Source organism: Amphiprion ocellaris, chromosome 9 (assembly GCF_022539595.1).
Source record: "Amphiprion ocellaris isolate individual 3 ecotype Okinawa chromosome 9, ASM2253959v1, whole genome shotgun sequence".
Taxonomy (NCBI): Eukaryota; Metazoa; Chordata; class Actinopteri; family Pomacentridae; genus Amphiprion; species Amphiprion ocellaris.
In genome coordinates, this window is record NC_072774.1 from 15,005,417 (window position 1) to 15,032,350 (window position 26,934).

The following is a 26,934-nucleotide window of genomic DNA, read 5'->3' on the forward strand; positions in this document are numbered from 1 at the left end:
TTCACGTTTCCTCTCTGTCTCTCCTTATCATATTCCTCCACTTTCCTTTTTTAAACAACATTATCCCAGGGGGGCTCAACCTATATATGAGAGGCAATAGGGATCTGACAAAACTGCATTATATTGTCAACTATCACTGCAGGTTAATACTGTCAATTTCCACGCTACAGTCTAAAGCCTTTGATGATTGTCAATTCTATTTATAAGAGATGATTGTGCAGTTTATAGAAACAGATGGCACCACGAGTGGCTTGTCTAGCCCGAGTCTTCTTCTCTGTTGCCACCCCTGTCATCCTCATGCATTTTCAGCTTTTCTTTTTTTAGTTTCTTATTATTTCATGTCAAGCCAATTTCATTTATACATAGCCTCACACATAACAAATTTGCCCCAAGGAGCTTTACAGTCACCACCCTCTGTCCTTTTGATCCTAAATCCAGAGAAAAAATACTACAAAGACTCCTTCAACAGGAAAAAACTAGAGTAACAAATTTCCACAAGAGCAGCAGGGGAAGATCTCTCTTCCATGACAGACAGACATGCAACAGATGTTATGTACAGAAAAGCAACACATTGATTTGAAAGTAAATGTTCATGAAAAGAACTTTGAGCATATAAAGAATACGAGAAGACATAGAGGAACTTTCTGAGTGTCACCAGATAGACAAGACCAAATGAACACCACCAACACTCTGATTAAAGGGCTTAAATTATGCAAAAAATGGAAGACATATGAGTCACTTTTCACTTTCTTGTTGCCTCACAGGTTTTACTTATATTTCTTCTCTGTTTCATTTTTTTTCTAGTTTTTGTAGTTTGATCTTAACTTCAAGTTACTCATGTCAAACGCAGTCATGTGGCAACTGAATATGTTTCTCAGGATGTTGACAGAAACAATCCGGATAATGAGGCCAAGATGCAGTTACTGAGATTAGGAAAGTTAGAAACTCTTGGCATTTTGTTCAAAGAAATTACACAGGAAGCAGTAGTGAACAGACATTCTCCATGTTATAACCTGTTTTAACCAAGCATTACCATGTATGAACATGCATAAGTAAGCAAACTGTTAATAAGTTAGTCTCTCACAATAGCTTCCTTCATTTTGGATTCTGTAAATTTCATTTTACTCAGAGCTCAGGGCAGTCAAACAGGCTTGCTATTGTTGAACCAGCCTGCAGGTTTGCTAAAATCTGAATGTCAGAGTTCACCATAGTTGAACCCCATATGACAAATACATTCAGATTGATTTCCTCTCCACATGCAGATTCACTGACCGCAACAAATCTATTGGAATGAATGAATTTTGCTGCAAAACTTAGCTAGGTGAGAAACCTGTGTGACTGGCCTTAAAAAGAAGAACTTTCATTTATTTCAGCCTGGCATATTTCCCAGTAATGTGGTCACCGTGACTCTATGGGTCATGGTAAGTTTGTACTCTTCAGTGTACATATTCAGTGTAACAAGCAGTTGTACATAACAGCATACATAAGGGGGCCTAGCATGTAAAATGATTCAACTGAATATATTTTTTGAAAGTTTGCTCAGAAGTGCATTCAGGTCACAAGACACAATGTCAAAATTATGCATGCTGAAGCTAATAAATTTTAACTGTACATCCTTTTGTGTTTCTAAATGTGTTTTGTTTTCATAAACTGCACATTGTATGTTGCCATCCACGGTATTTTGTACAACTGTGTACAGTGCACTCGCCAGCATCAGCTTTAGATCATTATAATTTACCATGAGCATGATGTCTTCCTAACCACAAAAGACAGGTTCAGATCTTTTCAAAATGTGACTTTAGTGATTTGAGATGGAGATAGTCTCAGTGTTTGTGATGTGTAAAAATGCAACCTTGCATTCAGCCTAAGCCTAGATGAGCCAATAGATTTTTGTACTTCCGAAGCCTCATGAAAGATTTGTAAGCCAAAAATCTTCAGTTTATTGTCAAAGAGGAGTAAAGAAACCAGAAAATATCAAAATTTTAGTATCTAGAACTAGAGAATTTGACAGTTTTTCTTATGTACCCTTTCTTTTGTAGTGTAGTTACTTTTGGATGTGATGAATTCATGGTCAGTATGGGCAGGTGGAATTACAGTGACCAACTCATTCAACATATTAATGGGCATGCGGGTGTGCTGATAATCAAAATTCTTATTATTTTTCACAAATCTTAACAAAAGATCTAAACTAACAATGAATCGATCCCACTGGACTAAGAGCATTTTCTTTTCACCCAAAGGCTGATACAGCTAGTTCCTCTTTGTAACATCACTCAATTGTTGTCTAAAAAACTACTGAAAACACAATGAGACACTGTTGCATCATGCCCATGATGCTTAATATCGTATATATGCTGTCAATGCTGTCATAACTCAAGCGGAAATATTCCCCAACAAATGTGCTATTTATTTGGAAGCTATTTGCTGAAACCTCAAGCGGCCAACCGCCTTAAGAAATTATTTAGTCATTTAAAGCAAAAAGGTACATAATGCCAACCTGTTAAAAAGAGTTAGACCTTCAGCAGGAATCAAAAGGGCTTGGGGCTGAGTGCCACGGACAGAACAGAGAAGTCATGAAAGTACTGAAAGACTGGAATGTGTTGACAATAACAAAAACACAGAAAATGATAATGCCTGGTGTCATTATGTTTCTCTTGAATTTCTACTGAAGCCACTTTGTATTCTATAGCATACTGTAAGACATAGTTTGCAGACAATAAGGCTGCCCTTGCCAGGAACTAGTAGCAGGGGAAAAGAGCAGACGTTGGAGAATTCTTCTTGAGTCAAAGTGCAGCAGCAGCAGATTACTGAGTCTGGAGAAGAAGAAGATGGGCATCTACTATGCTACACAAAGACGGGTGACAGATTAAAGGGAAAAACCAAAATAAAATGTCTTAGTGTTGGGTAGAGTTGCAACTACTGATTATGTCCATTGTTGGTTAGTCTTTTTGATCTTTTTGTTTGTTCTAAAAAAATGTCAGAAAATGTTCTGCCAGAGGAAGCAAACAGATGAGAAGTAGATATAAACGAAAAGGAGACTATGATGCAACAAACGACTTGCTGTAACACCAATAACACTTTGCAGTGAGAAAAAGAACAAAGTCAGAAAGCTAGTCTGAGGTCCAAGTCTGGATGAAAAAATAGTTGGAGAGAGTCAGTCAACATAGGCTGTCTGATCTTCAGGGAGATTTAACTACGAGTTTTATTTTTGGTCGCCAATGTTAGCCTCGAGGGCTAGAATATTTACCGTTGCTTGGCAACAGCTTCCCCTGCTCGGGGCAGTACAGTAATAATTGGAATCACTGAGCTTTTACCTTGTAAATATCATCGTGTTCGATATAATCAGGGCAGCCCTGATGAGTCTGCAAGCATTTGGGGAAGCTTAAGACTGTATCTGTAAACCCCTCGCATCACCAAATAATCTGGGCAGAACATCGGTTCAGACAAAGGTCTTGGACCAGATTTCTCCTTCAATTGTCAGGACGGGTGAAATGAGGGTAAATCGACCCAAAACCCCTGCAGTCTGAGCCTGGCTTAACGAGACAAGTGGACCGAAACCACGCCAGCAACATTTCCCTCACAGCATAGCAGAGCCACCTGATACCCTCACTGTAGGAGTCGAGGCTTTCCTTTAATTTGTCATCTGTCTGTGTTTGATAAGTGTGTAGAATCTGTAAAAAACTGAAGAGAGAAAGTAATATCCCCCTTTCTCCCACAGCCTCACTCAATTTAATTCATCTGCGAATCACACCAACACAACCTCTCTCTCCCTCGCTGTCTCTCTCCGTTCATGCCCTCCTCCTTCATTTTTTCCTCATTTGCAGTCTCCAATCACGTAAACAGCAAAGCGCTGCAGGGTCTTCCTGCTACAGTTTTACTCACTAAGGACCAGACAGTCAACGAGAAAGGCCGTGAGCACAGACAGTCAGGCTTTAATGATATTAATCCTCTGTAAATTAACAGAGGACTAAGGGAAGATTTCATCAGAAATGAGCCTCTCTTAAATAGTGTTCAAGAGGCGTGGAGAGCTGACCCATTGCTGCCGGTGCTACTTACACCGCTCCCATGCTGGCTCTTCCTACTGTGATTTAGACGTCTCAGTGGTGTGCTACAGTATGTATTTATGGTCTTAGTTACAGTGAAAATTTTAAAAAAGGAGATATAGGATATCAATGGAAGGGCGGGTCCACCCAAAACCACGTGCCCATTTACAAGAAAACACATGCCAGTTCAGACTGTCCACCGTCTGACTGGAGGGTTCACCAGCAGGCTACAACAGCAGGACTGACCTACATTTCACTCACTCACTCACAGACGGACTCAAAGGCACACACGCAAAAACCAATGTATCCGCTACAGTTTTAGTCTTGTTGGGGCGGAAAAGCCTTTTGAAATAACATCTGGAGCAACACGGGACTTAAAGTTGCCAGCTGAAAGCCTGAGTTAGAAAAATTGTTCGGGGATGTCAATTCTTCCAGGCAGAGTGACCATCTTCACCTAGTTAATGGGGAACTCTGGGACACACACTTTGTGGCACACTGAACACAAGCTCAGGCACACAATTTAAAGGAAATATACCACACTGTAGTATATACCAGACATGGTAAGCTGACTTAAGTACTGCAATTAAATACCATTTCAAAGTACGTATTTGTTTTGTTTTTAATTTATTTTCATTACATTTTGGGAGGACAATTGTACTCTTATTCTGCAGAACTTATTTGCTAGCTTCAAATAAGTTATAAGGAAGGAAGAACAACCAAACATTTTCATTCTGTGCTTTCATGGCAGTTTGCATCTAGTGCATTTAAGCAAAACTAATGTGCATTCTATGTTATTTCTATTGATGAGGGGTCTATCAATGATACATATTGCTATTGTGTTAATATCCCAATAATGAAGAAATGTGCAAATGTGTGAATAAAATGATATGTTGGCATTAGTACAGCAAAAATATATCATTTCATATTTTGACAAAAAGGCTACATTTTCTCCTAAAACAACCAGGGAATGCAGTATGTAACAGACATTACTCATACTGGAGTAAATAGTGCATTTGTTGGGACTTTTTTCAGCCACGGGTCGATAAATGTTATAGAGTTTTACTTGTTTTACAAATGTTGTTGGGGCAGCAGGATGGTAAATCTGGGACCGACTCAAAATGTACTTCTGTGTGTGTGTGTGTGTGTGTGTGTGTGTGTGTGTGTGTGTGTGTGTGTGTGTGTGTGTGTGTGTGTGTGTGTGTGTTAAAGACAACAATAGCTCTGTATGACACAGAGGAATAAACTATACGGGCTATACTCATTAATAAGAGAAATTAATTAAAATGAAAATACAGAACTGTTCCAACAACTGATGCAAAATATCAAATAATGAAGAAATTAGAATATTATTTCACTGAAAATAACTGATTATTCTCAGACACACAACTGCATGTCAGCCTTTCAATAAAAACAAGCTGAAAAAAGCCACATAATTACCTGCATGACAGTTTAACATATCCCCACTAAACAGACGTTAAATGTGCAAGACAGGTATGGTCACAGGTAGCGGGGCAAAGGCTCTGACATATACACAGTCATCATATTATCTCTGTTGCTATGACTACAGTTGTCAGCAGCACACAAATGTGGTGAAGCAGGTGGGGGGATGGCGGTAGATGCCTGGAGGTGGAGGGGGCAGCTCAAGCCTTGACTGACAGCTGTGACAGCTATATAATCCTGTTGGTCGTGCTTTCAGGGAAGCACACACACACATACACACACACACACACACACACACACACACACACACACACACACACACACACACACGATATTCAGTGAGGCAGGTGTGGCCGGCTGAAGTAGGGCTGCACAGCTCCACGGCCGCTGACAGCTGACGACAACTTCTAATGACGCACTGTACCAGAGAACTGAGGCTCCTAGTACAGAGGGATGTGGGTTGTGTTATTTCTTTATTCTTATTTCACTGTGCCGAGGAGCAAGACAGAAGCCCGATAAATGCATGATGTATGGTCCAATCAACAGTGAGGGGGCCGCTAATTTCTAACCGGCTAAGGGACAAGGAATGCATTTGATACACCAGGGAGATAAGATATAAGCTCTAACAGTCCCACAGGGAATGTTTAGCCCTGCAACTCTTTATTGTTCAATCACTGCTAGCTTTAGCTTCCTCTTTTCTGCAGGTTGAGGAAAAGAAAGTCCATCCAGTAAGGTAATAGCAATGTGTTTGTCTCATCACTTTGAATAACAGCTCCAAACTACAAGAAAAAAGGATTTCTGGAAAATTGACTTAAATTTTTGCACACAGACAGGTCTGCTAATAAATTAGCAATGCCATTCAAAGAAAAGCCCATTTCCACAGCAGCCACCATCCAGGTGCTGGAGTCATACAGTGAGAAAACATCCAAAGAGGCAATGACACTAATTTATCAACTGCTAGCAGCCACTGAAATCACTCAAAAATGCAGCTGCATGGCATCTTGGGTTTTCAGTCAAGGCTGGCACTCCTGCCTTTTCTAAACTATAAAAACTTACACTGTTATCATTTTTTTTCCCCCTCTCTTCACTGACACCTATACAGCAGAAAGATCTTTGTTGTTTAGGGGTTGTTGAAAATCATTCTGGGAACCTGAACTAAAGTAGAAGAAAACAAGGCATACTGAAGAAAAGCTGGTAACCCAGAAAAGCAAATTACAATACTTAGTAACAAAAAAAAGACTGCACAGATTGATGAAACCGAACAGCTTGAAATCATCAGAGGCTGAGTTTTTCATTTAAAAGAGAGGAAGTCTGGAGCACACAGTGGCGCACCCTGAAAACTTCTGGCATGGCTGTCATTCTGAAACCTAGTTTCCATACTGAGAATGTGAGCGTGCCAGAAAATGGGTGAAAGGTTTGCCTGCAGCAAACTGGCAATTTTTCACTGCTTCCAGGAAAGGTCAAAATGAACATACAAGACAGTGACATGTAAACACTGCAGGATGCATTATGAGATATAAACGTGCTATATTTGATCACAGACGTCATTATTGCAATGACTGGTTTGCTTCAAGCCATGACCACAGAAAGAGCAGCAGCCGAAGCAATACTCACTACTGCATTGTTTATAAGATGGGATTTCATTTAGTCAAGTGTAAAACAGAGAAATTGATTAAAAAAAAAAAAAAAAAAAAAAGCCAAGATAGAAGTGGTGAGATAAAGGAAATGTAAAAAGGTGGAGGATATATTGGTTATCTGGTACATCTAGTGTGTTTATGGGGGATGAAGAAGGGCACAGTGAGAACAGCCAGTGGCATTGAGGAGAGAGGTCACACGTGCCATGATGAATTACTGTAGCTGAGGTTGTCTTGGCTGCTTGTTCATTAACGAGCCATCTTAAGGGAGTACGCTGCAGCAACACAAAAGGACATATCAATGCTACATCAATTCTCATCTGCGCTTACGATGTGCCTGTAGTGTGCTGCTTGTTTTGAATCTAATTGTGTGCTCCCATAATTGAGTACAGTTTGCCTAATCTTAAAATGACAAATGTTAATTTGCATATTTTATGGGCGTACTCTAACTTGATCACAGCACTTATAGAAAACCAGAGGCACAGATTACAGGCATGATCAAAGACTGTATTATTTTAGCCTGAAAATGAGACTTGATTATTAGAATTCATACTCGAGTACTCTACAAACAACATGTGAAATATTACATTGCCACTGATTTGTTACTTTGTTGGTTATAGTGGTTAGATTACATAGTGATGGCTGACAATGACTCATACAGACACTACCAGATGCTGCAAAACATACAGCACAACGGAATATTGGACTGAACATCTTCTCAGAGTCACTGCAAGGGTTCTGCCAAATTATTGTTTGAGGGTTGTTTTTTTTTTATAAAAATGCTTAAAACACACATTATCATAAATACAGCACATTATTGCTAAAGATAAATTCATACAAAAACATTTAATTTGGCCAACACTGATGATAGAATAACCATGTTCAATCATGTGAGCATGGTAACCTACACTGAATTACTGAGCAACACCTGTACATGAGAGGGACTATAGTAGCTAAGTCAGTGTTAGGGCTGCACGAAAACTGACATTACGACATTTTGCTTATCTATAAATTTTGATGTTACTGAATGTAATTAATGAATTTTCACCAGATGATTTGAATACCTTAAGGGTAGGATGATTTTGTAGGGGAGTGCATCTACATAGAGAACAAAAATAGGAAAATTTAAACAATTTTTTTTTTATACAGTGCAAACCAATTTGAGCCTTTCTCATATGCTTTAACACTGGCAAAGGCATATGATAGCAGTAATAGCCATGTTGCTTCATGGTAACAATTACAGGATTCTGTACTTCAGTCAGTACTTGTTTTTTTTCCCCCAACATCATCCTTTATGTAGCTGATATATTTTCATACAACAGAATAGTCATGGAAAATGAGAATCGTGTGAGTTTCCTTTTGTATTAAGTTGCAACAAAAAGTTGTAGCATGACGTGAAATTCAGTTGCATGTGAAAGAATCACATTGCACTTCTTGCACTGTGATCATTGAGCAGCAAGTAGTATTGAAACATATTGACCAGTTAGCTGTATTATTATCTCAAGTATACAGACATTCTTATAAGCCCAATGGACCATTTTGAAATTTATCAAGCAAGAGAAGCTGATATAAGCTCCATCTTTGAAACTACCGAAAAGGGTGAAAAAGGTGAGGCTAGCACACCTAACAGCAGCCATTCCACAACTGTTGGTGCAACAAGTGATTTTTCACTCTTTCTGACCGGAAAACAAAATACAGTTCAAAACTGCAGCCTGAGGCAGATATGGCCCTCTGTCTGACAACCTCCAGCTGCCCTGGGATAGACGAGCTGTGTGCTGCTCACCAGGGTCAGAAATGTCTCTAAGGTAGGCGTATGTCATCCACAGAAGCTTAAGGATGTGCTGTTATGCTTAAAATTAAAACATGAATATATGAATCTGTCAATAATAATTATTCAGTAACTTAGTACTGTATGCCCAATAGAAAGGTACATGGCATTAAAAGCTTATCTGCACAGTGTTGAAGGCCAAGCTGAATATGCAACACAATTTTCTATTATATATGTATATGGGTCCCCGCTCAGTCTGAGCTAAAGGGTCCTTCGCCTAAAAAACACTCAAGACCCCAACCCTATATGTTTGCATTCATAAAGCAATATATAGTCGTAGAGTGAGGTTGTCACACTTAAATATTTAATGCATTAATGCAAAATAATTCAGCACAGCACACATATCATCCACTGCCCACCCACTGGTGTGACCATGACGAATATACTGTGGAGAATTAGACAGGTTGGCTTGTGGTCCTAGAAACAGCTGCTTTACTGCACACTATGTGGCCAATATGATCAAAAACAAAAATACCAGTTTTCTGTGTATATTTAGAGCAAATTAGCTACACCTCATCTGACTCTGCAACTGTTAATTTGTTATTATTTGGGGTCCAATTAATAGACTCAGACGTAAATAAATAGCGTTTGATTTATTTGTCCCTCTTGCATGTGGTTTAATGTTCATTTTGCTTTAACTATCTTTGAAATTACAGTAGTGGTGGAACTCCAGAGTGTCACAACATACAGATCATTCCAGCCTGTATGGAAGTTTTGGTCACGGTAACTATAGACAGTGGAGATGTCTGTGAATGAATGAAGTTATTTGTTAGTCTTTGTTTGACTGGTCTAAAAGTCAATCTTTAATAAAATAAACAAAATAATGTTATGCAAATACCAGATTTAGACAGGTAAAAACATTTACTAGACAGAATATGAGTAGCAGGAAGTTCAGGATCTAAGAATGATGTTTTTAACTAGTTTAAAAGGCAGTCTAAGTAGGAGCAAGTCTGAAATATACTGTGAAGCATAATAGTAAAAGTACACATGCCTCTCACATTCATGATGGCTTGAGATGCCAAGCAGGTAGGATAGTAAAAGATAGTCTGGTATGTATTTTAGTCCTAAACTGCTGAGAGATTTAACAAGTAGCAGTTAACTATTGTAAAGTCCATTCTGTAACACAGTGAAAGGAGGTGAAGGGTCTTTAAATCTGACAGAAGGATTTTCAATGGTCTGACTTTGTCTGGGAGACCGGTGAATTTTGGAAGTTGTTTTTTTTTTTTTCTTTGCATTAACTTGTCATTCTGACGTAAATGCTGCTACACAATGCAATGCCTGCAGCGTAATGACACCATATGCGTTTAGATTGGTTTCCTTTATGCCTCTGTTGTGCAATTCTCTCTTCCTCTGGGTAAGAACTCGTCAGAGGAAAGGAAGGCTCAAGTTATGGCACAAAGAACAACTGGAATAACTGTGGAAATGCTACCAGGCAAAAGAATAAGAACTCTGTTATCAGTAGAGGCAAAGACTGAAACAGGAACAGAGGAAAAACAAGAGTGAACCTCGGATGGCATTCACTCGAAGGAGACAGCTCCAGGACTAGAGGGGGTTCAAAACCGATATTCAGCTGGCACTATTTCTACTAGATCAGTAAGTTACAAAATTTACTTACTGATAAAGCCAGATGTTTACTCCACCTTTATCATGGCATTGAGAGTATTGAGGGTTTGTATTTCAAACTGGGCTTCTTACGGTTGTCTCTTGCTTTGGATGGTAGCCAGGCTACTACAGCAACCAGGAAAGGAATCAGGAGGTTCTTTCTTCTATATTATTTCCTAAGTGGTGTTGATTGTTTCATGTCCTGTCTTGCTGTGAGGCTCTGAGGAAAGTAAGCCAGTCTCTGCAACAGTGGTGCCAACGGTAATACCACTTGGGGAGGAAAAGTTGTTCATTGCCATGTTAAAATAGTCCAACATTTCAGAAATAAAAGCATTGGCAAACCATGCCTGGACATGACTCTCCTGCTTTTCATGATAGGTGGTAATAAACAGACTTTGTTCTTGATTTGCTATTTTTCCATGTTCGCAAGCAGATTTCTTATTTGCTGTAGATGCGGAACAGAGGCAAGTTAATCTCAAAGTTGTCTACATATTGTGATTGATGATTTAATTGATAATTGTTTAATAAAGTAGTAGGATCTAAAAAGGCTAAAACTAGAGCCTTAATGAGAGTAGTTTTAGTACTGATGTTAGCTAAAAATCCAGACTAGAAGCTTTGAAAGTAACACTTTGTGCTTTGTTACATAGTGAGTGCAATATGTTTAGATTATTCATTAATCACTATGATTCATTTTTAAATATGAGTCTGACAGTCTCATTCATCTTGTTCATTGTGTGATTTTGTTTTTACTTTCAGCAAAATTATTAAAAACAATAAAATAATTGGTATAGAATAATTCATTGTATTGAAGTATTCAAAAAAAGATACAATTCTTTTTTTTGATCCATTGTGACTGATTGCTCAGATAATAAACGGACGTAGCGTTGAAGATTTCATTAAATACCAAACAAGAACATTATGTAGGTACATATCACCTACATAAATATCAGAGTTGCTTTGTCTAAAGGTTATTGTATCAAAGAGACACTATAAAGAAAAGGAAAAAAATACTAAACAAAACTTTATCATTAACATTTCAATTCCTGATGCTTAACACCGGGACACTTTAGCATCATTTGGGCTGATCTTCAGAGAGTTGGGCATTGAAAACTGGCTCCAACTTATAAGTTCAATAGTCTGATTTTAAAAGAATCATTAAGAAAGTTTAATTTTTCTACTTACAGGTCCATAAAAACATTTTTGTCACATTAGTTTATAAACAGTGTGCTGTAAACAGCTATCCTATATCCAGCACAATTTGTTGATGCCATTATGCAAACTGAATGCATGTGTGTCTTCCCATCTTCTAACACTTCTGTCTCAATGAATTGTGTATCTAGCCTTTTTTTTTGCTCAGTTGTTGCTGTGTTTGTTTAGCAGGTGAACAGTGCCAACTGCATGACTGCCTCACAACAATCACCCTAATTTAGCAAATGCTGCTACAAAACACATAATAAGGACAGGACTGCATTCTGCTGTCATACAGTAAAATGGGCAAGGTTTATCTAGTTCTGTGTTTCTCCTGGTAACAAGCATCCTTGGGAGCCAGCATTTCACACAAGTCTGAGGATGCAGGAGGGCAGACTGTTAACATGACATGAACAGGGACTCACACTTTCAGCAACTATTAAGCTTCTGTGGGCATGCTATGGAAAGCTAGGTTATGCATATGTAGCTATATCAATTCATATAATTAACAAAAATGAGAAGCAGCTTAAGTAAAAATTCTAAAGTCACCTAATAAAAGTCCTGCAATGAAAATGTTACTTTGAGTAATAGTGTGTAAATATAATGAAGAAAATTTACTATATTGTCAGTAAGTAAATTCTCAATGCAGAAAAAATTTCTCCTGCAACTGATTTATATTATATCATTAGATTGTAATTACTCGTGCATTAATTTTAAAACAGAATTTTGCTGTTGTAGTATCTCTGACCAACTGCTCCCCAACAAATAAGAATCAAAAATTGCTATAATACAAACGATATCCTAATCAAGATCCACAGCATCTGAAACAGTAACAGGAACTACTGGCTGTTCCAACCTTTTGAGACATTCTTACCTGTCTACACTTAAAATCCCACCCAGTGAAGCTTCAAATTATTGCAATTTGATATAGGGAATCCTGTCCAAATCCAACATTCAGAAATCATTAACATCTGATGTGTTCTCATTCACAGGTAAAGCAACCAAACCAACTTGACTTGAACACAGAAATGGCACGTGATTAGAATGGATGGGAAACAGCCTCCTCCACAATCTGTCACAAGGCTGCTCTGAGCAACATATACCTGGAGGTGTGATCACTCAAGTTTTCTCTTCACTGACTGTAACTGCTAAAACCTGCAAAAAGCTGCCTGGCTGGACATAGTGTTAAAGAGAAATGCCAACTTTGTCTCTATGGATTACAAGTCTGGTTATGGGTAGTCACTGTAAATGTGTGTGTGTGTCTGTGTGTGCATGTGTGAGTGTGGAATGGGTTAAGAGTCTGCCAGAGTCCTAGTGTGTGAAGTGACACCCATGAGTGCTTGCCCACGCCAAACACCCACCGCACAATGGGTAATGAGAGTAAAAAGCTAATGGATGAGCAGATGAATAGGCATTTTAATCAATGCAAGGATGAAGAGCTGGGTGGTGTTCAAGAGTTTAGTTATGCAACCAGTGAAAAGCAGCAGATACAACCTAATTGTCTGAGTAGAACACATATACAAGCAAATTTAGAGCAGAGAAAAAGCAGCAGTCTTCCAACGTAATGTGCGTATTGTTAACAAAATGACAATCAATGACAATATCTACAAGAAATACATAGCATTTCTCTTTAAATGTATAAATAGTCACAATACAGTGGTTCATGTTTACGCCTATAGTATACACAATAAACATATATCATTTGCTGCTCTTCTGGTACATTTCTGACAAGAGCAGCTTAAGGTGTTTCTGCTGCCCTCTGCGGTTGCCACATTTGTGATTTTATTGGCCACAATACAACAAAGCCGACAGTTGGGTTGGTGATTTGAGTATTTAATGCTAGTAGCAGCTGGTAGCCTCAAGAACAAATGAGAAGCAGGCAACAGAAGCCTCGTAAACTCACTTCTTTTTCATTTTCAAACTTGTAGTCTTCAGCAGTAAGTGGAGACAACTCAAGTGGCATCACTTAAGGCAATTTATCAGAGCTTGCACAGCTCCCTTACAACTTTTTCCTCATGTGAAATAGTACTCCCCAAGTGCTGGAAAGAGACTTTGATGTGTAAAATTGATGGAGTTCCCCTTTAGGTCTAATATTTGTGTGTCGAGCTGAAACAATTAGTCTATTTAAGTTCTTCTCCAGTCATTGACTAAACGCCTAAAAACTCATCTCTGTGCATCAAAGTTACACACATTTAGAGGTGTTTCCCTTGAATATATATCTCCTTCTGTCTTCAAATGGCTTAGATGTAACTTTACAACTTTGCTTTCTTTAGAATGTACAGATCTATGATGTCCCCACCTCTTTTGCTGCAGCTTGAGCACACCAGCTCTCCTACAAATCTGCTCAAACACAGTAAAACCACTATACGCAATCCAATGGAAACTTAATGACACGAAAAGTCGCAACCTACAAGTAGACATGACTGGTTCCTTCTGGTTTCACAGAATGTCTTGTTTATCATAGAAACTTGTTAGAGCAAACAGTTTTCACCAAATTTTATATTAAAACATGTAGAATAAACAGATTTTGATGAAATATCACAATTTTATGCTTAGATTTGGTCAAGCTTCTTGATCTGGTTTCATGGTTTCTGGCTGTGACAAACTGTGTCAATTTTGCCTTTAAATCCCCCTGGCAGTATTTGGGGTTCAGACTGTTAATAACAGGTCATCAAGAAAAGATGCCAAACATTTTCTGTTTCCAGCGAGATTTCTTTAGGATTGCCTGCTTTTCTATTTGCTACATGTTTTTAAAGTAATTATATTTGGGTGTTTGACTGTTGCTTTGTTAAAACAAAGACTATAAACTCTAGATTCAGGTGGCTTTCTGATGTCTGAGCTTAATCACCAAGAGGGATAATCATTAGCTGGAGCCCTAAATGTTAAAAAAAAACATAGGCATGTAGGTTGCAGCCCAGCATGGCAAAGTATTATAGTCACAAAATGTTTGTTTCTCTGCGACTATATAACAGGTCCTCCCTGTGGGTACATAAATGTGTGGGTGGGGAGTGACCACCGAAACACTGACAAATATTCTACACACACTCTGTTTGTCTGCTGGGCATGAGGAGGCAGTGAGCCTGATCAACCTACTGGGATATTCATATACGCTCAGCCCTGCCCTGCCTGGGGCCATCTGCTGCCCTCCCTCTAATCCAGGGGCTTGTCACTGGTGATTAGCCAGCCACTCTATCACTCTCTCTTCCCTGCTACCATTCTATATTTCAGGCTTATTGTGTTGATACTACTGTTAAAGCATGGTATGGTGTGCTCTCTCCAACTTAACTCCATTGTGTGGATATTTGATGCCTATAAATCCTCTACACTTCCTCTCTCAGCCTCTGTCTCTCTCCCTCCATCCTTCATTATAAACCTCAGGCCTATAATGCTGATGTTAGGGCTTAAATGTGCTTAAGTGTGCTCTCTCATACTATTTTCGTTTCTATGCATTTATAACCAACTTTTCCACTTTCTCTTGGCGTGTGCACTTTTATTAGGGTTAAGTATTCCTTGGCACTAAAAGACTCACAGATGCATTTCAGCAGCAGTTTCAACAAAAAAAAACACACACTGAATGACAACCTAAATGCAGATGAGGTTAACATCAGAAATTCTATGTATTAAAAAATTTACAACCATTTTGACTTTTAATATTTGATGTCATTATCTTCTTTACGTACTCCTGTGTGAGTAATATGCCCAGCCTATTGAAGGTTAGCTCTTCACTCTGGATAACAAATAGTGTATAGCAACAGGAATACTAAGTGAAAACGGCAACTGTAACAAACACCATCCATTGTGTAGGGATAAATCTTGCTTGGTCATTGTCTTCTTGCATTTATGTGGCAAAAGTAGCATTTTAATTTCTCTATATGCTCTTAAGTCAAAAAGGAAACATGGCTTTATGGGTGGTAATGTCAGTCTTTTGTAAAGACATTTTGTTTTCCATTCTGTTTTGCAAGTCCAGTACAATATAGATTATGTTGTCGATATTTTGTGTTTGTTGTCAGTGACTACATGTCTGTCTTGTTTGTTTCACATGTTTAACAAAAAATCGTACAGAATTTTGTAGGTTTAATAATTACAGTTTTTCTTTTAAATTGAAAATAGGGGTTTTTTGAAAAGTCTTCATAACTAGCTGTGAAATTTCATACAAACACAAGGAGTGCTCTAATCATGATTAGCTGACTTTACTGATCAAAAATTTAACCCATCAAGTAAAATATCTCCACTCAAAGGATGGGCACAAAATTTCATGGTTTCCAGGCAATGTCTCCTAATGATTTTTGCGCTTCCCTGAGCGTGACATTTGTGTTTTTGACAGAGATGTTTTGGGAACTATTGGGTGGACTGCATTGCAATTTCTTATTGATATAGAATAGAATAGAATAGAATAGAATAGAATAGAATAGAATAGAATAGAATAGAATAGAATAGAATAGAATAGAATAGAATAGAATAGAATAGAATAGAATAGAATAGGTCTTTATTGTCACTGTTACAGAAAACAATGAAAATCAGTTTAGGACTCTCCGTATAGCACCATTAAAAATAAACTATATAAGGTAATATGAACACACACTAAAATATACACAACCTAAATATAAGAGCAAAATATACAGTGTGGAAATGGTTTATGGTTAGAGACCTGCTCTACGCCTAATTATTGCACATGGTATGAATTGCATTAAAACATGAATATTGCACTTGTAGGCATGTGATATTGTCATTCAGGTGGGAGGGAGCAGACATTTGACAGCTTGGGGATAAAAGCTGTTTTTGAGTCTATTGGTTGTGGCTCTAAGTGTCCTGTAACGTCTACCTGAGGAGAGGAGGGAGAAAAGAGACTGTCCAGGGTGTGAGGGGTCTCTGGTGATTCCCCTGGCTTTCGTGCACCCCTGTGACTGCATTGTAGTAATTTTGTTGATGCCTTGTCATTAAGCAAAAGCTTTTGTTTCATTTATGACCAAAAAACTGTAAAGGTCATGACATTTCCATCACCCTCAGAATGAGCACTGGGTGTTCAAGCTGAATACGCACAAGTGAGAAGACACGGAGATCTGAATTATTTCACAGCATCAAATCAGGGATTGCCAACCACTGCCACAACCAATTACCTAAAGCTACACTACTGTCACTGTAATTTAGTGCACTCTGAGGAATTACTGCACTATTTTTACTCAGTGAAACAAGAAATCACGGTCTAAATGCAAGTAGAATACCATTCATAAATTGTCAAAGCTGTGAGAGTGCACAGTCACTTTCAGTTAAAAAAAATAACAAAAAAACAAAAAGAGGCTGTGGTTAAATAAGATTCAAAGCAACAGCAGCTCAGTATTCTACTGTAAGGTTCTCATGATATTCAGATTTAGTGGCTTTGATATATGACTCCTTAACCACACTGCAGATTATAGTGGTCTGTGTTTACAGTTCATCACATGATCTAATGTTGAATTAATCTCCTTGCTGCACAACAATGAATGCTTCCCAGAGCATCTAGTTCTCCATCAGATTACCCGCTAGACAGCAAAACAAACAACGACAAAAAAACTATATATAAAAAAAGCTTTTATGTTCAAAATATACAACATGAAATAGGACCATGACTATATCACAGCAGAGCAAAAACAATTGATGGCCAGTGGGAGAGGTGAAGGATTAACAACAAGGCTGCTGGATGGACAGGAGGATATTTACTTCCAGGCCTCCTCCATCTCTTCAGCTTTATTAGAATAGCATAGGAGGAGGCAGTGCAGGCTCTTTAAAGGTAAATGTCACTGCTTTCTTCGATTATGCTGCTATTCCTCGCAGCCCACTGGCACTGCCTCGTTGCCTCGTGGGGAGTCAAGGGCCTGTTTTGAATGCCACTCCCTGACCACAAAAGTGCTTGGTTTCCTCAATATAGGCATCAGATTTGTTTGTGTTTCAACTTGCGGCTGAGTGCAGATTTAAGTTCTTGTTTGTAAAGAGATACCAAAGGGATATGACCTCTGTGTAACAGAAAAATACAAGCCCTGTTTGTATTTTAGCCAAGACTCTGGAGAAAAATAATAAATAAAATGGCAAAAAAGAAAAAAGAAAAAAGGAGCGGATGTTTTCAGAATGAGTTTGTGGCTTTACTTAGAAACTCCATGAGAGCACAACAAGCCCAAAAACCATTTGAGGAAGGCAACTTATTGTTTAGTCAAGTATAGTAGGATTTACTTAGTGTCTCGCATAACTATGAATTATGCTGGTAAAATGGATTGATTGCACAACTGTCACATGTCGTTTCAATACTAGAAAGGTATCACAAAATCCACTGTCGTTATAAACAATACGATATTCCATTTCAGTACTTTCACGACTTTAAGAAGGACAGAATTTTAATAAAAGCTGTATTCTATGGCACAGCGTCAATGTGCTACAACATGGCAGTGTGTGTGCAGCGCATTGCTTCTACTTCCTGCAAGAATAACAGGCATGTCAACTGTCTTTCATCATACTACAGCTTTCATGGTGACAAAACGAGTGGCATGACTGCCAAACCAAGCACTCTTGCTGACTGTCCACAAATAGTCCACAAAGCAGATGCACAAAGCAAAATATAGCGTAATGTCTCTTACAGTTAGGGCAAGACCCTGGACACCACAAAGCCCATATTTAAAAGAAGTTTTACCCACACAGACTGAAGAAGCCCACATGTCCAACTTTGCGAGGCATGTTATCGACAGACATGCCGACTTCTTCAAAGGTTTCAAATAGTAACAGTTTAGCGAATGATAGATAACATATTCACATCATGCATACGCTTTCAAAAATAAGTCAAACAAGTGGAATTTATTTTATGACAAATTTTTTTATCAGATCAAAAAGTAGGATGAGGTAATTAATGGTAATGATATGTTTTTAAGTAGTTTTTTTTCCCCCTTTTAGCTAAACTACCAATGTGGCAAACATCTTGATATGCAAATGTAGCATTCACACTAGTGACAATAACTGCACAGATCAACAACAGTTATAAATAGTTCACTGAATTCCTGCATTAAGATGTGTACTAAAGTACTGTTATTTATCTCTGCAAGGATTTGTACTTTAATAAGCAGCAGTGTGACATGTGGAGGCAGAGAGACATGTAAAAAGCTGATATTACTGATATTAAACATTTCCTCCAGTGAAAATGTATGAAAACACAGTGACATGTTTTATGACTTATTTTCACTTTCTCCACTGCCTTGCATTGGCATTGTCAAAATAGTCTTTTTAATATTTAAGTTGCACATTCTGTCATATATAATTAGATTACTTTTTCTGATGTTTCAAGTACATGCTGTTATATCGCTTCAGTGCAGAGCCCGGCATCTTAACAAAGATTTTGACAAAACTAGAACGTTTAATGAAAGTAAAAATAAAGAGATCAGTCTTTTTACTCATGCAATAATCTTTTTATCGATGCATGTGTCACTCAGATATACAAGGTCAAGCTTGATAATCAGAGAAAAAACATCTCTGCATAACATAAATCTATCCCTGATCTGCTTGCTTATCACATGACCATCTACAAGTACATGGGTAGTATAGCTGAATGATGAAGCACTAACATATGAAATATGTTATGAGCCATTTGAATATTGGTGGAATAAGGCAAAGGGAATCCTCTTATGTCACTCTAAATAAAGTTTTTTTTGGATGAAGTGTAATCTCTAATCCTGCCATCCCTCCTATATCAGTAATAGCCAGGTCTTAGGGTAAGCTCTACCATTTAGATTAAACAAACTGGCATTTCTTTGGCATCTTTCTCCACTGTATGGATTGGCAATTTCAAAAATGCAACAGTCTGGACTGGAAAGTAGTAGAGCCATATCTCTAAAGCCACGAAACAGATCAATATGGGTCAAACATGACATATTTTGCTGGAAATGCTTTTCAAATCAAGTGTAATGTCATGGTACAGTGTTGGCGAACTCTGTTAGATTTCTGCTGCGGTGACACTGAACCGCAGACCACTGGTTCCTGAGCTGCACTCATTCCTTCTCCACTGAGACTAAAAGTAACTTTGAAAAATAGCTTCCTTCCTCTTTCAGGCAGAAAGATGCTGAGACCAAATGGCTATTGCTGTTGTTGCCTTTTTCGAGGTAGATTCCACAGGCTGCTGAGTGCTCACTTTCGACTGGTTGTGGGGGCCAGGCACACAACAGACACAATTAGCTTCTATTCCCATTTCAACCCAACTAAAAAGGAAAACAATAACACAAGCAGACTGAATTAAAATAAAAGCCATTGGCATAGTCTCCAATGAAAAATTAAATTCGCAAGGAAAATGTCTTAATTTATATGCATGGCCTAAATTTGTTGCCTGTTGCTAAGGAATTTTAACAGTGGTTGGCCAATTACCAACCAGACTCTTGTTTGCCCTCAGGTGCTATGCTAATTAGGGTCACAGAGGGTCACATTGTAATGCACTCGCTAAAATGAGGCAGGAATCTCCAAGGGATATTCTCATTTGAGATGATGCCAGTCACATTCCCGCTCCTAATAAAGCAGCAGCTATTTAGTAAGACTCGTGTTTGTTTGTGGCTCAATAAAAAGAAAACCATGTGACATGATAGAGGTGTGTAGGCATTAGCACTCAGCTATTTTAGTGTTTAAGATAATCAGGCCACACAGAGAAGACAGGTTCTCATTTAAACCTGGGACAGTGAGAGATGCCAGCGCTCAGGTCAGTTGAGGACGAGAATCCATCAAGTATGCAGTACAAACAACAAACTTTTATAGAATGCAAAGTTGTAAATGAGACATCTGGCCAGTCATTCCACATAAATATAGTCAAAATTAATCCATCAAAAATTTCTCATGTGGTTATTCAAATATTGTGCCTCCAGGGTTTTTTTTTTCTTTAGTGTGTTACATAGCTTTTTGGTGTATGGAAAACATCTGCCATGTTTCATCCATCCATTTATTTTCCTCAATTTTTCCCAAGTCTGGTACCAGGCTAAGCAGGGCATTTCAGATGTCATCTCCCAAGCAACACTTTCCAGTTCTTTCTGGGAGATTCCAAAATGTTCTCAGCCAGATAAGATATCTACAGGGGCGTTTTTAGATACAAGGGATTGCACCACTTCCCAACATTGAACCCTTGATGGGCTTAAGACTCGGCAGAGTCACAACAAATGAATGACGGGTGGTCTTCAGCAGGAATCCAGCACACTGATTGGTCAACCACTTCAATCAGAGACCACCTGCACCTGGATTTCAAACACTACGGTTCATTTGGTAACTTTCTCTTTTATTACAGAAACAGTACAAATCGTTGAATCGAATTTTCGATTGTGTTTTTTGGAAGTCTCCAGAGGGGGCAGATGCTCTTCATTTCAATAAAATTGCCTAGACCTCAAGTTTATGCACATAAGGGGCAGGAAACGCAATGCCCCATCACTCAAAATACACCATAGCACAACCAGAATACACTGAACAGTGGTTCACTTCCACAATAAATGAGAAGCATTAAAGTGACGGATCCTGTGGACATCTACCATAAAGCTGAGCCCAACAACCATACATGAAAAAAAAAAATTTGGTCACTTGTATCCATGATCTCATTCTTTCAATCACTATCCAGAGCTCAAGCCTATAGGTGAGGGTTGGAACTGGATTGTTATAGCTGCCTGAAGCACCTTGTTTGAAGTCGAGGCTTTTCCTCAATTACATATCTACTTCCCCGAGGACCATCTGCATAACTACTGGCTATGGTAAGCAACCAACATTACCTAGCTTGTTTCAGGCCAGCAGACCAATCAGAGCAGGCTGGGCTTTGCAGGAAGGGGACTTAAAGAGACTTGAGCTAAAATGGAGCATGTCAGACAGATGGTGAGAAGAGGTGCTGCAGCAATGTACAGTATGAAAAATTGTATATATCTTTCTGATCAATAAAGTATGTGAACATATTCTAGTATAGCCCAAAAATAAAATTATGAACCTGTAAATATGCATAATACGGGTTCTTTAACAGAAATTAAGGCTAGAGAAAGTACACTGTGCTTAATTAGTCAACATCATCCACAAAAGATCAACACTAAACTGATCTTTTCATCTAACTCGAGGGTTTGCCTATTGAACTCAGCTGGTTTCATGTTTGGTTACTACAATCACTTTGGCTGTAGGCATTCTGCCATATAATGACCTTGACTTGCTGTACTGAACTTGTGAACCCGTCACACCAGCTCTCCTTCAATTTCCTGGATGGCCTCCTCAGTGGGTCCGCCATAATAGTGGGTGATTGCAGGAAAGTCACTAACAGCCCTCTATGAGTGTGACATCCTTCACTGCTAGTGCCACTATAAAGGGAGGAATGTATTCGGCTAACAATGGCCTGTCACCAATAGTCACCCCGGCCTTGTCCATTGAATGGTGACATCAGCAGCATGTGGTGACACAGCAGCGCGTTCATGGGGCAGAAAGCTGCAGTGGTCCCCATTGTATGATACTATGAAGGACCAAACTCCATTGTTTCTGGACGGAGACAGGTCATTAGAGATGTAGGGCTGACATATGTACAGACCTGCACACAAACACTCTGACATATTTTTATATACTTATCTCATAAAATGTCTCTGCCAAGCCTATTTTTTAGATTTAAAGTCACAAAAAAAACTCATCTCTTTGTATCTAAAATACATATTTAGATATTTTTCCACATTAAAATAATTCCATCCTGTCCTAAAATGGGTCACATATAACTTTACACTGTTGCATCCTCGACAATGTGCGCGTCTGTCTCTGACCTTTCGCCAATTTCTACATGGAAATACTTAAACATTTCACTCATGATCAATCTTCCAGCAAAACAAAAACATTATTTGTACATGTTAACAAAGTACAAAAGTTAAATGTAACTGAGTATTTTTAAATATTGTACTCCCTTATGAAGTCAATCAATAATAACTGGATGGTTCAAGCCTGTGATTCATAATTTGGCTAGTTAACCACTAAGAAAGCAATAAAGCAAACATGGTAAATGCTGAGTGGCTTAACAGGCCTACGGCCAAGAGGCACGTGCTACAAAGTGTGACCTGACCTCATGAGGTGAGAGGGTAGGTGAATCTGGATTGACTCGATCAGAGGTCAGAGGGCACTCCTGCGTAATCTGAATGTTAGATAATCTGGATCCCAGGAAAGATTACGAGCCCACATTCACAGAGGGTTGGAATTGATGAAGAGTGATCAGATCAGGATGTCAAATCAGACTGAAATTAATTCACACCTGGTGACACACATCCCAGCATGTTAAAAGGTAAGGTTTCCTCCTTATTCAGTTTATTTTATTTTTTGCTACATTTTAAGACCCACTGACACATTAACCTGATGTGTTTAAGGAGCATTTACAGTCAGGTATACATTGGAAGTCAAGATATCGAGGCATTACAGTATGCATTTGCTTGAAGGCTTCTCACCTACTCCACCACCCGTAATTGCCTTGTCCTCAGGCAGACATGTGAGGTCTTGACAGCTCCAACCTGGCAACCTTGTCACTCCAACAACAGAGTCTAATGAAGCACGCACATTGTACCAGAACAGGAAAGATGCACCTGCTGTGTCAGTGTGAGTGTGAGTGTGAGTGTGTGTGTGTGTGTGTGTGTGTGTGCGTGCGTGCGTGTGTGTCAGTTCTCTATTGCAGTATTTGATAGATCCATTGACATTCTGGTTCTGCCTCTAGAGTATTGGCAACAGAAAAGGTTTCTGTGGAATTTCATCATATTTTAACATTTCACTAACTGGAAAAAGTCTGTGGTTCTTAAAACAGCAATGCAAAAATATAGTATGAGTGCCAGACAGGGAAACAGAGTGATAAAGATGCAGGGGAAGAAGTGCTGAGAGAGGGCACGGTTGTGAGGAAGCGACAAAAAGAAAAATGGTGTGAAAATAGCATCTAAGAGGAAGACAAACTCCCAGCAATCTCTCAGAAGCCCCAGAAAAGACTGGCATGCCATTATCACCATCATCATCACCACCACCGCCCTCATGGTGGCTGTAATCATTCTCGTTTTTTTCTCCAGTTATCCTACCGCCACCTTCAGAAATATCACTGGCACTGTCTGCTGGAGCCTGTTGTCTCTATCTGCCTCATTTGAATAGTATTCTCAGAGCAAAAAAAAAAAAAGAACACTGAACCGTCTCACCTTCCAAAACAGATACATCATATTTTCACAGAAGGCAATAAAAGCAATGCAGGCCCAATTCCCCACAGTTTCGAAGACAGGGGCTGTATTTCAGCTAGACTCATCAATATGCAAAACATCAGAGCATTGCTTGCTACAAGAATATTTCCTCCACTGCACACGCTGCAAATGTGCACAAACATCATCATATTTGGTGTTTTGTTTTTTTTTAAGTTTCCATTGGCAAGAAAAAGTATGCAAATCTTGCACAACCATAATCACATTTTGATGAAAAGCACTAGGATTCAAAGCAGTAAACTGCCCTATGTGATTTTAATACTCTTCGGGCAATTGTCAAACCAAAGAGGCGCAGAAAAAAAGAAGACTCCAGGGCTGAAATCAATGAGTTACCTTTTATTTGGGAAGAAGTGAACAAACTTCCAACAGTGGATTACATTTCAAAGCACAGAGCCTAGAGCTTTCCAGTTGAGGAGCATGTATAGTGTGGGAGAAAGGTGGTGTAGCGTGGGAGAGAGGCATAATCATTATGACCTGCAGTAGGGTAGATGTAGGTTAAGTTAGTCCCTCTCTCTGCCTGCAGTGCTCACTCTGCCTTTCGTTCTCAAGTCTGTTCCCTGGGCTGTCTTTCCTGGGCTGTTAAATCCCTGCTCCTTTAATCTCCTTACTCAGCTACATCCTCTTTAAAGATGCAGAACCACAGGAGAGACGTGGGATACGTCAACTGGGGACTGGTTCTGAGCAAGGCGGGGCAGGACATGTGGAGTGGGGATGTTTGACTTAGGGTTAGAGAGAGACGAGAAGTTGTACTGGAATTGAAAAAATACAGTCTCGGGTAAATGTTTGAGAAAAGAACACGCCTTAACTTCCTGAGCTTTTCCATCTAATTGAGAATTAAATCAAGTCAAGAGAGATGTGCCGTTTAATTTATGCCTTAAAGGACTAACTAAATATGCTAAAAAGACTACTTAGGTTAATTTTCTAAGTCTCCATTAGCAGTCATCATTGTGGTAATCTGCGCCCTCTGCAAGAACTGTACTCTAGAATCTTAATGTGCTGCCCAGCATACATGATTAGTGGTGTACTTCCTTGCATGTCAAGTGCTATAATATAATTCACTGTGACATCTGACTTTTTATGAGTCTCTGATAGTTTAATATAGCAGCATTTAGTGCATAAAGCAAGCATGTGCAGGGATCAGAAATACTGTAACTAACCATCAATCTACACGTTTAAGACACACACACACACACACACACAACCTCCACATTCAGTTCCAATATGGTATCAATACCATCAAATCACTGCGCTTCCCTCAACAAGCACTATTGTCAGACAGTGCCCATCAATCATCTGCATGCTGGAACACACGGCAGCAATGTTTCAATAATGGTGCATCACCTGAGACTCAGGGAGATGAAAGTAATCCATTCAAACATGGATCACGGTCGTCCTGCGTGCCACATGCTATTCAGTATGAGGAGATGGTTCGACTGTAGATTTCTGGGTCATCTTTCAAGTGTATGTATCCTTGAAGTTTGGCAGAGTCCTATACCTCAAATAACACATTAATGAGACAACCAAAGTGTGTCATCTGGAAGCATCGTAGATCTGTTTCTGTATCAGATCCAAAAAGCTTTTATTCTCACTACTGGATGCACAGATTTATAATGCTCCTTTAAATAGATAAATTAACCCATCATTCTACCAACATTTCCCAAAAATTATAAATTGAACACAGATAAGATTATATCTGACTGATTGTTGCTTGTGAATGCGGGAGGTCACATACCATAGCTGCAATAACAGCACACACTAGTTCACTACCAGGCATCATAAACACTCCACATGCAAAGCAGGGACTCAAATTTAATCTCTAATTAGTGGTTTAGTTGTACCTGTTTCCCAGAAGTAGACAGACTTCCCATCATCTGTCTGTGTGAGAGCCTTCCGGAAACCACACAACAGCATCAATGTCACCAAAAGGTACCAGCTCTCTTCTGTCCTTATTCGGCGGGTCCCTCCTGCACCCCTCCACCCCAGCCCCATGGTCCGCCACAGGATAAAAGTAAATCCACTCAGCTTGGAAGGTCGGCACAGGCAGTGATGACAAAAAAGAATAAAATAGTCCAAAAGGCAACGAGAAGGGAAGTGTGCTTCAGTTTGAGAGAGGGTGTGAGTTAAGTGTAGGGGAGTGTAAGAAAGGGAAAAATAATCAGGTTTGTGTATGATGGTCCTGCAGGAGTTGAGGTCCAGTACTTGGTCTTGTGAAGGACAGAGAGAGTAGTTTTCCTCGTTTTTTTTTTTTTAGGTGTTCCCAACTTGGCAGGATGGTCCCAGAGGGAGGCTGTCAGTGACGGGCACTGAGCTGCAGATGGATGGTACAGTCTTTCTGCTCCATCATATCCGCTCCCACTGTTGCCGTTGCTGCCTCTGTCCTCTGGCTGTGGAGCAGTGACAGTGGGCGAGTGTCTGCAGTGTTGTTCGCCTCCCTCCCTCTCATTTGCTCTCGCTCACTCTCTCTCTTCCTTTCCAATTCGCTCACTCATTTGCTGTTCTCCCTGTGCCACCCTGCTCTTGCTCTCTCTTTCTGTACTCCTGGCTTTTTTTCAGCTTTTCTCTCCTGCACTCATATTCTCTTGTCTCTCTCTCTCTCTCATTTCCCCTTTATTAAGACTCTCTGCATCTCTAGCATGTTCACTTCTTACTTTCCTCTCCCTTGTTCCTCTCTCCCGCCTGGGGCGCAAGGACGGATACTCCCCCTCCTCCTCCTCTTCCACTTGCAGTGCTGTGAAGGCGACTGGAGACCAGCAGGGCTCACACTGGTCTGAGAAGCTCCCATAAGCACTGCTCCCGGGATCAGAGAGGCAGAGAGACAAGCAGGGCTTAACGCAGAGTGAGAGAAAGTGGAGGAGGGGTTGATGGGGGAAGCAAGGAGGAGCAGAACGCTAAAGCAGAGAGCGAGAGAGCGTGAAAAAGACGAGGGAGAGGCAGTGATTATGTTTGTGTGAAAAGGGTGTGAAAGTGAAATGACAGAACAGAAAAAG

At 39.4% G+C, this 26,934-nt stretch overlaps 1 protein-coding gene across 1 annotated transcript in view; it reads right to left on the reverse strand.

The window, feature by feature from the left end:
* Positions 1–26,718, reverse strand: part of LOC111566140 (thrombospondin type-1 domain-containing protein 7A) — a 176,240-nt gene extending 149,522 nt beyond the window's left edge. The window contains exon 1 of the mRNA XM_055013863.1: positions 25,786–26,718. Within this exon, the coding sequence (XP_054869838.1) occupies positions 25,786–25,936 (151 nt within the window). The 5' untranslated portion in view covers positions 25,937–26,718. The remainder of the gene's footprint in view (positions 1–25,785) is intronic.
* Between the last annotated feature and the right edge of the window lie 216 nt (positions 26,719–26,934).